This window comes from Vigna umbellata, chromosome 6 (assembly GCF_029865625.1).
Source record: "Vigna umbellata cultivar VRB3 chromosome 6, Vumbellata_1.0, whole genome shotgun sequence".
In the NCBI taxonomy this organism is placed as follows: domain Eukaryota; kingdom Viridiplantae; phylum Streptophyta; class Magnoliopsida; order Fabales; family Fabaceae; genus Vigna; species Vigna umbellata.
This window is the reverse complement of record NC_142170.1, coordinates 14,368,351-14,383,091: the sequence shown is the minus strand read 5'-3', so window position 1 is coordinate 14,383,091 and position 14,741 is coordinate 14,368,351. Positions and strand designations below refer to the sequence as shown.

The 14,741-nt window shown below is 34.1% G+C and overlaps 3 protein-coding genes across 3 annotated transcripts; 1 reads left to right on the top strand and 2 right to left on the bottom strand.

Moving 5' to 3' along the window:
- Positions 1-165: 165 nt before the first annotated feature.
- PNSB3 (NDH-dependent cyclic electron flow 1) lies at positions 166-1,959 on the top strand. The gene is made up of 6 exons (XM_047294540.2): positions 166-583; positions 679-789; positions 969-1,025; positions 1,355-1,417; positions 1,512-1,574; positions 1,811-1,959. The coding sequence occupies exons 1-6, from the start codon at positions 356-358 to the stop codon at positions 1,901-1,903; spliced, it is 615 nt and encodes a 204-aa protein (XP_047150496.1). The 5' UTR covers positions 166-355; the 3' UTR covers positions 1,904-1,959.
- Positions 1,960-3,351: 1,392 nt separating this feature from the next.
- DELTA-TIP (delta tonoplast integral protein) lies at positions 3,352-4,927 on the bottom strand. The gene is made up of 3 exons (XM_047294531.2): positions 4,639-4,927; positions 4,144-4,391; positions 3,352-3,912 (listed from the first exon to the last, which is right to left on the bottom strand). The coding sequence occupies exons 1-3, from the start codon at positions 4,763-4,765 to the stop codon at positions 3,541-3,543; spliced, it is 747 nt and encodes a 248-aa protein (XP_047150487.2). The 5' UTR covers positions 4,766-4,927; the 3' UTR covers positions 3,352-3,540.
- Positions 4,928-8,108: 3,181 nt separating this feature from the next.
- LOC124840326 (uncharacterized) lies at positions 8,109-13,465 on the bottom strand. Its single transcript, XM_088093083.1, has 13 exons — positions 13,299-13,465; positions 13,121-13,215; positions 12,574-12,764; positions 12,076-12,113; positions 11,336-11,415; positions 10,829-10,896; positions 10,416-10,692; positions 9,989-10,101; positions 9,845-9,910; positions 9,443-9,533; positions 9,205-9,272; positions 8,754-8,791; positions 8,109-8,657 (listed from the first exon to the last, which is right to left on the bottom strand). Coding segments are annotated over exons 1-13 (1,314 nt in total). The 5' UTR covers positions 13,301-13,465; the 3' UTR covers positions 8,109-8,470.
- Positions 13,466-14,741: the final 1,276 nt, after the last annotated feature.

Sequence of the window (14,741 nt, the reverse complement as noted above, 5' to 3'; positions counted from 1 at the left end):
AAGAACAAACTAAAGATCTATCCACATAGTGTTTGTTTTGTGCTTTTAGTTAGTATTTAAAATGTCCAACTCAACTCAAAAAGCTCTATCCAAATTTCTCATTCAATCCACAAAGCCGAACTCAACCTCAACCATTGTTTGCCCTCACCTTATCCCTTTATTAATTCATTTTTCTTTCACAGTACTACCAAAATGTTCCATTGCTATTGTAACTAACAAACTCTATCAGATAAGATCATCGCAGAAACAACCACAAACGACAAGCCCCATTCATTCTACTACGCTCAAATCCCCTGCAACCAAAATATCATCAGTTCAACAAACCACAGAACAAGAACCTTTGAAAATATCACTGATGTCACTCCTCCAACTCCAATTCACTTCTCAAGCATTGCGTCCTTCTTCCCACAACTTCAGGCCCAAAAACATACCGCTTTATGCCTCCAAGCGTGTTTCCTTTGTAAGAACCAAAATCAGAGCTGTCAGCACAGTCCCTGAGAAGGACTCAGGCTCAGACACAGACACAGTATTAGACATCGATGACCCCAACAAGCCACCTTATGTTGGCTTTGTATTTGTCAGTGTAAGTACTTCAACAACTTCGATGATGCTACATTAATTTTTCTAAATTAATCTCACTGATGATTTTGGTGCTCTCTTCTGGGTTGGTTTGGTTAGTCTGTGCTGCTGCCAGATGGAACGCCAGACGTGCACTTTCGTTCTGCTTGTGGCGGCCAGACGCTTAGGAAGATAATGATGGATTCCAACATCGAGCTCTATGGACCCTATGTAATACCCTCAGCAATTTCAAACCAAACAGTTTCTTTTATCAAACAGTTTCATGTTAACAGCGTTCCTGTTTTCCAGCTTACAAAACAAACTTTGTTTGCTCTTTGCAATAGTTTGATCTGAATACCTATTTTATTGTGTGAATATGCTTTTGGTAATTAACTTGTTACCTTTCCCAGGCCAGAGCTCTGTTAAATTGTTCAGGAGGTGGAACTTGTGGCACATGTATGGTGGAGGTGAGCTATATAATGATAACCTTAAACTCTTCTATTTCATGTTTGGTATGAACTGTTCTAGAAAACTTCTCCTAAAACTGTTTTTACGAACAGAATTTCATCGAAAATATGAGAATCCAAAATGCATTCATAACATTCTTACTAACTATGATTTCCAGGTTCTTAAGAAATTTAATTCCTAACAATACCTTTTACTGAACAACATCTCAGAATAAACAACAATGGATACTTTTCCCGTGAAATTGAGTCGATAATCTGTAATTACATGGTAATATAGTTAGAAGACGATCGAATAATGTACACTGCTAATTCTACTTTGCATTCCTCAGGTTCTTGAAGGTCAGGAGCTTCTAAACCCTCGCACTGATAAAGAGAAAAAGTTACTGAAGAAGGTAATATAGATAGTGGGATTCAGATTGAAAATTTGTTTGTGGCATTTAAGAAGAAAGTTAAGGTTGTCATGTGTGTTCTTTCTCCTTTTACCAGAAACCAAAGAACTGGAGATTAGCATGTCAAACAGTTGTTGGTGAACCAGACACGAGAGGAGGGGTTCGTGATTTATGTTACTGTTACTTCTTTATGCGATCGTAATTTATTTTTATATATAAGTAAAACATTAATTTATATATCTAAAGAACAGATTAAGAATGTGTCATATATAATTTATTTTTTTATGCATTCTCCTTTATATTTAATGTATATTAAAAAATAATAAATGATCATGTACATGTGGATTTTTATATTTAGTATTTATTATATTTTTAATTAGTTTTGATTTGATGCAGCTTGTGATTCAACAACTGCCTGAGTGGAAAGGGCATGAATGGAGATACACAAAGCGTGGGGAGCCCAGCTGGGATTCAGAGGAGTCTCTGTGAAGCCCAAAACCAAATAATAATAATAATAATAATATAAGTTCAATTCTTCCTAGTTATATATGCCGTGCATTTTAGTTTTGCTTTATCTTATTTTTTCACATAATCAACAAAATCTTGAAAACCTGCAATTACCACCTCTAAATATTTTTTTTACAATAATAACATGATAATTAAATTATTTTAAAGTTTAATTCATAAAAAGTTAATTATAGTTTTTTTTTCATAAATATTATTTTAGATAATTAGTTTATAAATTAATATTTAAATTTTACAATAGAACGTGAGAGCAGTTTTCCTCCTTCTTAGGAATTGAACGTGAGAACAGCAAATTGCTTTTATGTAGTGCTTTGCAACGAAAATGAAAGACTTTGCAAAGACGCTCCAACTAGTTCATATAATGTTAATCGTGCGGGTTTTTTCCAAAAATGAGCAAGTTTACACGAAAAATAGTTTTGTAATAAAATTAAAATATTCTTTCACATATCTAAATTTTTTACATTCATTTAATATTATTCTTACTTATTTTATTCTCTTTTTTTTAAAAAAAATACAAAAATTTACATTCATATATGACCATGTTATCTTATTTGTATTAAATGGACGTAAAAGTGTAATGATTTAATCATAAAACTAATTACGCACTTTTCTAATTACGGGAGATATTTTGTACAGGTTTGCGTTTTTGGTTTGAGTTCGATGAAGCCAAATAATCTGGGAGATCGTCTTCAGCTTATCTTTACTTAAACACAAAATTTAAGCTTTTTTTAATATAGTTCCTCAGAATAAACATTACTGTGAAATGAAGATGACTCTCCAGAATATGTGGTTCCCTAAAAAGTACATTTGTTCAGCATCATAAAACAGGTAGAGAGCTACTCCATATTGGAATTGGAATTACAGGTTGGAGGAGTGCAATGGTGAAACTCTTGAACACTAAAGTACTACCACTTTTTGCCATCCCGGCCCTCCCTCTACCAAAATGTTTTTCATTGGTGTCACTTGTTCTTACTTCCTTGTCTTCTATTGCTTGGATTCCTTTCCTTCTAACCTTTTTAAATGTAATAATTCCCTCTTGCTGGTCCCCATTCACACCAACACCTATTGCCCACCACCCATATGCCCTTTTTCCATGTCCATCCTAAATTTGCAGCACTATGCACAGATTCTTCAATTTTCATCTTACATTTTTACCCTTCATGATAAAAGCCTAAAAGACAAACCTTTCAATTCCACTTTCTGGTACATTATAGTCAACCACAAATTACACCATTGATCATTAATAGTATAAGATGTTTCTCTTTTGTATCTGCTTTATCATTGCTCACTTTCATTTATCAAACGCTCACTAAACTTCTGCCTCACCGGTTGATGTTAATGATGGCACACTATACTGGTTAGTCCTCCTGGTTTAAAACTAAAAATTAAGCTATAAATGAGATACAACAGTGTTTTAAGAAAAACTACATCAGCAACCTCATGAATTCGTACAAGAAAACAATGACTCCAACTTTACATTAAAAGCAAAATGAAAAAGAAAAGGCTGAGATGAAAAGAAGGAAAAACAAGACTGAGTTTTCCTCCTTTATTACATAGAAACTAAACCATGATGCGATTAACAAAGGGTATTATTGAGTGAATCAAAAATCAGTGGCGAGAGGCGCATGGTGCTGGGTGGGAATGAAGGCATAGGTGTAGATAAGACCAGCCAAACCACCACCAACAAGAGGGCCAATCCAGTAGATCCAGTTGTCATGAAAGTCACCGCTGACAACTGCAGGGCCAAAGGAACGTGCAGGGTTCATGGATCCCCCAGAAAATGGTGCTGCAGCTAAGATGTTTGCACCAACGATGAAACCTATGGCAATGGGTGCAATTGTACCAAGTGAACCCTTCTTTGGGTCTGCAGCTGTAGCATACACTGTGTACACTAATCCAAATGTGATGATGATCTCAGTAACAACTCCTTCTCCGGCTCCAACTCCCGCAGCAACACCGTGGATAGGAATACTCTGACAACAGATAATGCCCACTATTACTATCTTTTTTCTAACAACAGTATCAGACTTTACTAATTTTAATTATACAGGGCAATAGCACATTTACATTTAAATATAAACAAAGATATTTATTTAGTTTCACATTGATTAGGAGTATAGTAAGATGCATGAATGAGAATTTTACCATGTTTGTGACAGTGACACAATTGAAATCTTATATGGATGGGTTGAGTTTGAACTTACATAGCCAGTGACAAACTTGAGGAGAAAGCAGGCCACTATGGAGCCAAGGAGCTGTGCAATCCAGTAGAAGAGACCAGTGAGGATGGTGATGTGACCTCCAAGAGCCAACCCAAAGGTCACAGCAGGGTTAACATGGCCACCAGAAATGTTGGCTCCGACTGAAACAGCAACGAAGAGAGCAAAACCATGGCCAATGGCAACAGCCACCAACCCAGCAGGATCAAGAGCTGCATCTGATGTCAACTTAGCTGCAAAAGATTTGGTACAAGTCAGGTTCAAGTTGAAATTATGGAAACAACGTTTTTCAGGAGTTTGGTTATCCAAAATTTCTGCATGTATACGTACATAGTTCAAAACACTTCGTTTTAAGAGTTGTTTTTTGCAATGTTAGATCTAATAAAGTGTTGTGCTAGTTGAATTAATGTATAAAGAAATGGCATTGCGAATATAGAGGTGTGAGGTTTGTAAATTGTCCATTAAAACAGAAAAACTGACCATAGGCTATGGCTGAACCGACACCGGCAAAAACAAAGAGAAGGGTTGAGATGAACTCAGCAATGTAGGCCTTGATGGAGGCAAAACTAAAAGAATCATCGAAGCGTCCGAATGCTATGCCAGCCATCTTGAGAGATTTTTGTGAGAAGCTGAAAGAAGGTGCAGTTGGGAGTTAGAAATATGGCACAAAAGGCTTCCATATCAGAAGCTATATAAATAGCAGAAATTGTCAAGCACAGTGTAAAGCTTATTAAATAAGTTAATGACAGCAATGTTATTGGTCGGTTTGTCTATCATTAATTTTAGTTAAAGAACTTGGTTAATGACTTTTGTCAAAAATCTAGTATTCTAAACTTTTTGTTTTTCTAAATTTGAATGTGATAAATAGAAGTAATCTGAGTGAGATATTGAATGCATATTGAAGGTGTTCTTTTTGTGGGAAGCTTAGCTGTCAATGGCGTGAAACGCGATTTATTAGAAATGTCGAGAAGCTGATGAATGATTGGTTCATGTGGGTAGTGTTTGGTGGGGACATGTTAAACATAATGAAAATTATATATGGAGTTAATCTTCCTTTGTGTTAAACACACATAGGATTCTCTATTTATAATAGAAAAAATATGGGCTAAGCCCAAAATACAAATAATAAATAATAACAAACTAACTGAAAGATAAACTGAAACATAAAAGATATAATATTTCTAACACTCCCCCTCAAGCTGGAGCATACAAATTGTATGAACCAAGCTTGAAATAACTAAACTAGGTTTTGAACTAGATGATTTTTCTTCAAAAGTGAGAAAATAAACACTTCAACTTTAACTTCAAAAGTGTGAACCAAGCTTGTGAAACTTCAACTTCAAAAGTGTATGAAGGAGAGCAGTGGAGAAGGAGGCAATAAACACTTCAACTTCAGAAGTGGATGAAGGAGAGCAGCGGAGAAGGAGGCAATAAACACTTCAACTTCAGAAGTGGATGAAGGAGACGCAGCAGAGAAGGAGGCAATAAACACTTCAACTTCAGAAGTGGATGAAGGAGACGCAGCAGATCTGTGCGGCAAATACAATAAGAAAGGAAGAACAGCAATACAGAGGCGAAACCCTCTACAGCAATACAGAGGCGAAACCCACTACAGCAATACAGAGGCGAAACCCTCTACAGCAATACAGAGGCGAAACCCTCTACAGCAATACAGAGGCGAAACCCTCTACAGCAATACAGAGGCGAAACCCTCTACAGCAATACAGAGGCGAAACCCTCTACAGCAATACAGAGGCGAAACCCTCTACAGCAATACAGAGGCGAAACCCTCTACAGCAATACAGAGGCGAAACCCTCTACAGCAATACAGAGGCGAAACCCTCTACAGCAAATTACGCAGAAAGAAGAAGGAGGTCCGAAGATGCAGAAGCATGCGGCAAGAAGAGGACAGATTTCGATGCCAGCAATGACTGCTCTGGAAGGTCTAAACAGAGAGAGGGAGGTCCGGTCATTCAGAGGAGGCAGTGGTTTCGGTCCGGTCATTCAGAGGAGGCAGTAGTTTCTAGGAGACTTGTCTCTGATTCTGGATATTTTTAGGGGCTGCCGGCGACCATGACGGTCGGCCGCCGGCAGACAACAAAGACCACCGGAAGAGATCAGAAAACCTGCTCTGATACCATGTTAAACATAATGAAAATTATATATGGAGTTAATCTTCCTTTGTGTTAAACACACATAGGATTCTCTATTTATAATAGAAAAAATATGGGCTAAGCCCAAAATACAAATAATAAATAATAACAAACTAACTGAAAGATAAACTGAAACATAAAAGATATAATATTTCTAACAGGACAACTACAATGCAATGTGAAGCAAATAATCACACAACAAAATGAAGTCAAGATAAATGAAGTACATGAATAACTTTGAAGTAATGGTAGAGTGAGAGACTTTTTAAGTTCATTTGATATAGGATAAAATGGTTATTAATAAATAATTTTTTATATTTTAAAAAAAAGTAAAAAATAAAAAAAAATAGTATCAAATGAATGAAAATAAATTATATATGTCAATTTATCATTTCTCATATTTAAAATGTCTTGTTTGTTTGGGTGTTATTGTCACGTAATGCTCCATGATTTTGAAAAATGTGGTCGGCAAATTGGAGCTAAATAAAGTATAGTCTTTTTAATACATTTTGGCCTCTCTTCTTTTTTATTGCTGAAACGACTTTTTGTAAATAGCTAGTTTGGTTAATTAGGATCATGTCATAATTAATCTAGATTCAAATTGTTTGTCTCATTTTACTAGTTTTTCTGTCCTCTAATTTAATTGATTAAAGTAGCATTTTCTTTCTTTTACACTTCTTGTTAGTTACAATATGCAAATTCTGTGTATTATCAATGAAAATATTGTGTGGTTATCTAATTAAATTTTATTTTATAAAATACGTTGTTAATTTTTATGATAATTATATTTAAAAGTTAAAATCATCATAAAATTGACAATATGAAATCTTTAGACTGTGAGAAGTTAAACTTAAATGAAAAGCCCTCAAAAGTAAAGTTGGGTGGAAAGTGTCCATTATCACTCTTTTTATTTTCACTTTTTTCAACTATTCACAACATTTTTTCCCTAAAACATCATTGACTAAAATGGACACTTTAGAAGTCCATCATTTTAATTAAACATAAAACATGGAATAAGACATTACTCTCAATTTATTTTGAAAATAAAATGAAACAAAGATCATCTCCTTTAGACTAGGCTCAGAATTAGATACTTCGTGCACTAAAATTGTTTCACATGCATTTATGGAGAAAATATACAATGTGATGCTGAAATTTAAAAAAAAATAATGTATGAGAGACTTGAAAAGATGAAAATGAAAAACAAAAATGCTTTTGAATATCGACCCCGTTATCCATCCAGCATGATGATTTTGTCCTCTCCTACATATGCCAAACTAGAACATGAAATGTCTGGTAGTTAGTTATGGAGCTTTCGTTACATGTTTTAAACACAGCTTAAAGTTGTTCATTTCTAAGCACCAAAAAAACAATTAGATAGGAACCCTTCTTCCTATACTGATCAATTTTCCAGAAAGATTCATTCATATAAGCCACAATTGCTAATCAAAGAACTTCTCTAAGCTACTTTACAGTTATTTATAGCTGGCAGACCTACTTTCCCCTGTTTTAATTTTTCTTATTTTTATCCAAGAAAAAAAAAATGAATGTTTATTTAGTGAAATAAGTGCTTAATATTTTTAATTTAATTACTTCTTAACGGGTATTTTGTTACTATTAAGACAGTAATTCTGCCAAAGGAATCTTTATCTGCCAACTTTTCATATAATAATATTTTTATTTTACTATGAGGTATAAATAATTTAATTTTACTTAATATTTTTGGGCAAAATTTTACTTTTTTGTATTGGATTATTCCAAAATAAATGAAGGTAATTTAACACGAGGGGATGAACGTTAGAGCCGAAAGATTTAAGCTTACTTTATATAGCATATATTTCGTAATCCAAGATCCAATCATTTGGATAAATACAAACTGTCATTGACACACAAAAAACCAATTACTAAACTGACTTTACTTACTTTCTAACCAAACATGATTAATCTAAAACAGTATTTTGACACCGACGATCATGTCCATAAAAAAAAAACTAATCTTCAGTACTCTGCAATTTCATAAGAAAACACTAACACTGAAAATTGATCTAACCACAGGCATTTTCTTTAAGTGGTAGAAAGTTTAATATATTTCATGAAGCTACCACTTAAATCCTTATTCCACAGAAAAGATAGTGCGGTAATAATGAACAAAACATCAATCATTCCACCTGCACATTTCCAGGAAAAGGAATTGAAGCACAACAATGATAGTATCCATTTTCGTCGAAAGAAAATCTCTGCGAAAGATGAGCTTCATGAATAAGATACTGCCCCCAGTCCTCCGATCCATACTGCTCAAATATGCCTCGTGCATCAAAAGAATAAACCTTTCTTTTCCACTTAGTCCTAAACACAAGCAGCACATATCAGCTTACTGAGAAATCACCAAAACCTTTACAAAGGAGATTGTCGAGCAGATAAAAAGGGTGGGGGGAGTCGCACCTTTCACTATGTCCCGTGTTCATCACAGTGGCGTGTAGCTGAAAAACAGGAGAAAAATAGAGTTTGGTGTTAAGCTTTCCTAGCACGGCCATGAAAAAAAATAGTATTTCCAAACTTTAATAATCTAATGCTGGAAAGGGATTATCATTCGGATAATTAAAAACTAAAAATAATGTACAAAGGGCACTAGGTAAATGGGAATTTCTCCCTAATATACAAATGCTTGGATGATTTATATGCCAAAACATGAGCTGACACGATATTAAGAAAAATCTGACATTCTGAAATGGAAAAATAAAATATATCATAAAAAAATTGACATGATAAACAGTAGATCAGTACAGTAAAAATGGCCTTTAATAAAGTAATTTAATTGAAGGTAAGTTCAAACAAACACCTCTTTATAATTTATCCAAAAGCAACAGATATAATTCGGATAAATTTAGTTTACCTTCAGTTTGTGTTTAGCATCACGCTCTAAGACGAGTCCAGCTTCAACATATGCATCAATAATGACTTCTAAAAATGCTTAGAAAAAGACAATTCTTTGAGAACAATATATACTCAAAATCAGCGACCAAACACTGATCCATAATTATATGAGCTTTTCATAAAACTAAAAATGAATCCTTAACTAAGCACCACCTTCCAAAAAAAAAAATCAAAAAGAACAATCCACATATGGATACGACAAGCACGTAAAAGACGGCCCTCACTGCCAATTTCTTCCACAGGAGCATATAGAACACTGGCTTTTGCCAAAGAACCTTTCATGAGTTCCTACAAGAGTAAACATAAGTTTCTCTCGTCAAAGATATCAAACAAAATCACAAAGAGGATCAATTTGATAGTAAAAGTTTCTATCATACACGGTAGGAAATCTTCCAGTGAAGTCTAAAAGTTTACACGCAAGCTTTCAAAAGGGAAATAAAAAACTACATATCAACCTTTTAACTAGTACATTGTTCGATTACATCATTCCCTAAATTTAGTGAATGTACTATTAGGAAGGTCATATTCTACATCTTGTCAGATAAGCAGCACTTCATATGAATAATTTCATTAAAATGGTACTTAAAGTAGATGCATACCAGTCCCTTTAATCTTATAGAGAGTGGCCGATCATCCAAGGCTTCCATAACTTTCGAGGAGATACTCTACACCGCATCAAAAACATAAATGAAAAAAATCTAATTCTTAGAATATATTATTATGATGAATTTAACAAAACTTACCTGCAGGACCTCAGTGGCTGTCTTAATTCGTTCTTTGTTCCATAGCTTAAGCATCAGTACTGTAAGGTGAAATGTTTTAGGCCTGATGAATATAGATTTGTCAATACCCAGATCTGCAAGTGCAATATAACAGAAAAGCTGTTATTTAGCATAAACATGTGATCCCTGCTGAGTTTTTACATGACAGTGAATTCATTAACCATGAAAACAACTGGTTACTAGGTAATATGGATATGTTTTAGGGTTTGGGGAAGTAGCCATGACACCCTATATAATTTAACAAGAATTCAGGGAACAAGATCCACAAGCGGAAATTGTGGAGAACAGTAATATAACAAAGCACGTGAAATGGATATAATTTCACTGTTGATTCAAATTCCCTCAGCTATGAATATCGTAAACAAAGGAAACCAGATTGTTTTGATACCGGATGAAGCAGCAGACTGGAATGCTTTAGGTTTGTAACTGACAGGGGGTATCTCGGTAAGATTAACTTTATGTTCAACTGCAACACCAGCATTTTTACCTTTGGTGTCAGTAGCACCCTTCTCTTCATTGGAATCAGTATAAGTGCTCCTATCCTTGTAAGAAACATTTCCCAAAATTGAGTGTTCAAAATTAATGAGTTTCTTAACTAACTCAGGATGAATTGCCAGTGGAATGGATATGAAGTGTGAATAATCAACGTTTCGACTATTAACACTCTGTCATAAAAACAAGAAAACACCAGAATATTAGTCTGTGACTGCAAAGTAAACATAGGAAACAAAAAGAAAAAATGAGATAAATATAATCAAAGAGGCTTGTTGAATCTGAGAGACTGCCGACAGGAAAACTGACCTCATCAATTATATCCTGTATCCTCTCTGAAGCTGAATTCACACTGTCGATTGAAATGCCTTCAATGGCTGCAACAGACATTTATATTGAATAGTTTAGAGATCAAATTCCGTTCCACTCTTATGAGCGTAATCATGGTTGAGAGGAGCTCCCAGGCTATAGAGGAGGGTGGAGCCTCTACTTTAAACAGAAGTTCTGTATCACACTCAATCAATCTCATGCTCCTGTCAAACATATTTATGTTTTGGCCTTTCAAAGGAATTGGACTTTTGCTTAGAAAGAATGAACAAACACAACTTGAACCAAAGACCTATTGACATCATTATGATTGTCAAATGACAATACGCTCTATTCTTTTGAACAAAAGATAATTATAACAAATCAAATATAACTTAAATATCTCAAAGAATGACAATAATCAATGTCATAACACAAACATGGAAAAGGATAACTATCTCATAGCTGACCAACACAAGATAGACAGCAGATTAGGTAACCAAAACTTACAAATGAAATCGTCATCTTTTGAAGTAGGCATTATTATTTTAACCCCCATCTCCTCTTCTATCCTTTTCTGTGTGGATCCCCTGAAATAGTATCAAGTATATAGAAGCATTTAATTTAATTAACATGTCATAAGAACAATCCTCTACCCTTTCCCTTTGATAATAATAACAGCAACAAGATTTGGGCAATCGTATCCCACATGGTGTAGGCAACATGAATCTCAAGTCAAAATTGATACAATTCTTGACATGAATATAACTATTCTTTTCAGCCTATTTTATCGAAGCATATTTTCCTCTGTCCCTTCAAAATCATAAAAATATTTTTCTTTAGCACTTTCACCTATGTTTTTTATACCTATAATTAGAAATCATTATAATAGGGAGAAAAGGAGGGTCAAAGGGGTTATATTCTGTATATAAATAAAGGTAGAGGGAATCAGAGAGGGGTATTGAGCAATTTTATAAAATAGAGACGCAAGATTTACACAATCTTGAGAGGGTAGGACTATTCCATAATCTGAGAAGCTTTTACGTTCTTGACTTGTAATTCTTTCTACTTCACATTGGAGGAGCCTGTTATTGCAATTAAAGTTTACATTTTTCATATTCCATCCCAGACAGTTTCTATCAATGTCATATTGAGCCTCTCCTTATCTGATATTTATCTACTTCAAGTTGGTTAAGAAATGTTATTATTAATGCCATTATGCCAAAGAGAAATTAAAATGTAGGTTTTACCATGGTCCTTTAATAAAACGAAATAGAGAAGCACCAACCTGCAGAACAAACACAAAATTAAAACAGAGATGAAAGACTAAAGCATTTGACTGTCCAACATAATCAGAAAAGAGACCAAAACCAAGGACCAAGAAAGATAGTTCGAATGAAATATTCTGAAAAAGCAACAAATAGCAAACAATTAAAACTATGGAAAGATTCAAATAAAATCTAGGAGAGAACATATCAGTAACATAAGCTTTAATGAAAGTCTTCTTATGAATTCCTTCCTTATTTTGTTGAATTCATAACAAATTGACTAATTCTAGCACTAGAGTAACCTCTAACGTACATGAAGCAGCCAATACTGCATGAAACCTAAACATAACGAGCAAGAACTAACTAAAGATGTATGGTCAGCATGTAACAGACGCAAAGAACAAATATTGGTTTGTATCTTCGTAAATATGAACTATCAATTCAAGTAAAGTAAAAGGATGTGAAAAATTATAATCTTGCCTGCACAGAAATTGAATGCTTTTCAGAGGAGACAGAAGAATCTCCTCGAAGCACTCTGTTTTCAACATTATCCTGCAATTGGCTTGAACTAGTAGCTGATTTAGCTATTGCATCAGTAGCTACCTTCATGACATGATCATTTGAAACAGTGGTAGATGTGCTGCCGCCCGTTTCCTGAACTGTGCCTCGATCTGACTCAACAATTGCACCTTTATCAAGCTTTCGTAAAAACCAGATCATATAATATGAATAACCGGCCTACCCAGACTCTTATCCTACGGAGTAATAAGTATCATGTTTTTCAAAAATCACACTACCCCATAGCATCGAGTGATTGTCAAGTAAATAGCATGAAATATACAAAAATGCTAATTTTGATTGAGGAACTAGACCGTATGCATATAAATATAAGAAAAAAGCAACTAGTTCCAAAATGTCGCATTTCGCAAAAGAAATAATAAAAATCATAGGCATAACACAGAATTGTTGGTAGTTGCTACAACCGGAAGTTGAACAGCGGCATGTCCCAGGACAAAAAAAGACAAACCTTCACAAGCACTGGCCTTAGTGGCAACTGGTCTCCATATAGAATTCACATTTTTCTGTTCCATGCTAAGGTCTTCAAGATATATTTTCTTCTGCCTACCACCCGTCATAAAAAAAAATCAGAAGATAACTCCAAGTGTGTGCTCAAACACAATAGTTTTAAAATTGCAGATCATAACATTAATATCGAGATACCAAATTCGCAGTTCCTGATTTTGTGAGAAAAATTGTTTGTTAGACGAACCTGGTGAGAGACCTGCTGCAAGCTATTATCCCAACGAATGGATAAGGATGTGTGCTCAAATGTGGGCTGAGGGCAAGGCCTGTTTGGTGAGTTCAATTTTTCTTTTTTCTTTCTTTATTTTGTTTAAAGTTTTTCTATTAAGAAAGATTCGACTTGAGGTAACGGAGTTTTATTTTGTCGAATTGTTTCCAATATCCAAACACGGCGTAATGGCACGTGCTAATGTGCGCTGGGAGCGTAGGAATAAGTTTCGACATGGCGTGGGTGAGTCAGCAACTGACGTGTGACGTCTGGGTGAATTTTATGTTTTCGTGGCAAAAAGCCTTCGTCTCTATTTTTACAACAATTTACAATAATAAAGTTCGTGAACAAGCTAAACATAAGGTAAGTGTGGTTTTTTTAATCTTGTTTTCTAATAGTTGATTGTTTTTGTTTTTGCACACAAAAGTCCGGGCACTTGTTCACAATTTTTTAATATAAAAAATATCCATTTTGGTGTTCATGCATCTATATAAGGTCATGAATGGTGTCCAACTATAACAACCTAATAAACCAAGTTTGGCAATGGAACAAATTTTGGACACGAAATTTCACTTTTTTCTTCATAAATGTTTAATAGAAAAAGTATTCATTCTCATACTCCTAACTCCTAAAGTAATCAATGGTGGAAATTATGACGAAATAATAAATTAAATTTATCAATTGAACATTCAAAATGATGAAAAAAAAAAGCCTGTAGAATTAGGTGGAGAGCATAGTTTGATTAAGTGAGAACCTACGTGTAAACCTTTTTATAAAAAGGTCCACAAACTTTTTCACATGTTTTTTGAAAAAATTATTAATTTATATGTTAATGCAGTCTAAGGTCATTAATTGTAGAATTTAAAAAACCACATAACAAACAAAATCTATCATCAAAACATTCGAAATGAGTAAAAAAAAACTATAGAATTGGTTAAGGAGGATAGTAAACCAAATTTGTCAACAAAAAATTTAAAATGAGGAAAAAAATAATTTGGTCCTCACTTATTCGAAGTGTGTTCCCAACCTAATTTTGAAGAATTTTTTTACTCATTTTTTATATTATGTTGAGAGATTTGGTTTATTATGTTGTCTTAATTCCTACCATTGATGATGTTAGGTGTGGATTAGCACGAGAATGATTATTTTTTTGTATTTAACATTTGTGAAAAAGAAGGTGGACCTTCTTGTTAAAAATTTTAAACATGGGTTTTCACTTATTTGAATTGTGTTTCCCTTCTGTAGGTTTTTTTTTCTTACTTTAGATTTTTTGTTGACAAATTTTGTTTATTAAGTGGTCATAGTTCCACCATTTTATGACCTTATGGGTGCATTAACTTGAAAAAGAATTTTTGTT

Bases quoted from the DNA above. Each gene is read 5' to 3' on its own strand.
- PNSB3 (XM_047294540.2), top strand. From the start codon at position 356: ATGTCACTCCTCCAACTCCAATTCACTTCTCAAGCATTGCGTCCTTCT. The intron at 1,418-1,511 runs GTAATATAGATA...TCCTTTTACCAG, and splicing joins AGAAAAAGTTACTGAAGAAG to AAACCAAAGAACTGGAGATT. The intron at 1,575-1,810 runs GTTCGTGATTTA...GATTTGATGCAG, and splicing joins AACCAGACACGAGAGGAGGG to CTTGTGATTCAACAACTGCC.
- DELTA-TIP (XM_047294531.2), bottom strand. From the start codon at position 4,765: ATGGCTGGCATAGCATTCGGACGCTTCGATGATTCTTTTAGTTTTGCC. The intron at 4,392-4,638 runs GTCAGTTTTTCT...AATCTTTTGCAG, and splicing joins CGGTTCAGCCATAGCCTATG to CTAAGTTGACATCAGATGCA. The intron at 3,913-4,143 runs GTAAGTTCAAAC...ATCTGTTGTCAG, and splicing joins TCAAGTTTGTCACTGGCTAT to AGTATTCCTATCCACGGTGT.
- LOC124840326 (XM_088093083.1), bottom strand. The intron at 10,693-10,828 runs GTCAGTTTTCCT...TTTTTATGACAG, and splicing joins TACAGGATATAATTGATGAG to AGTGTTAATAGTCGAAACGT. The intron at 9,273-9,442 runs GTATCCATATGT...AAGCATTTTTAG, and splicing joins CCGTCTTTTACGTGCTTGTC to AAGTCATTATTGATGCATAT.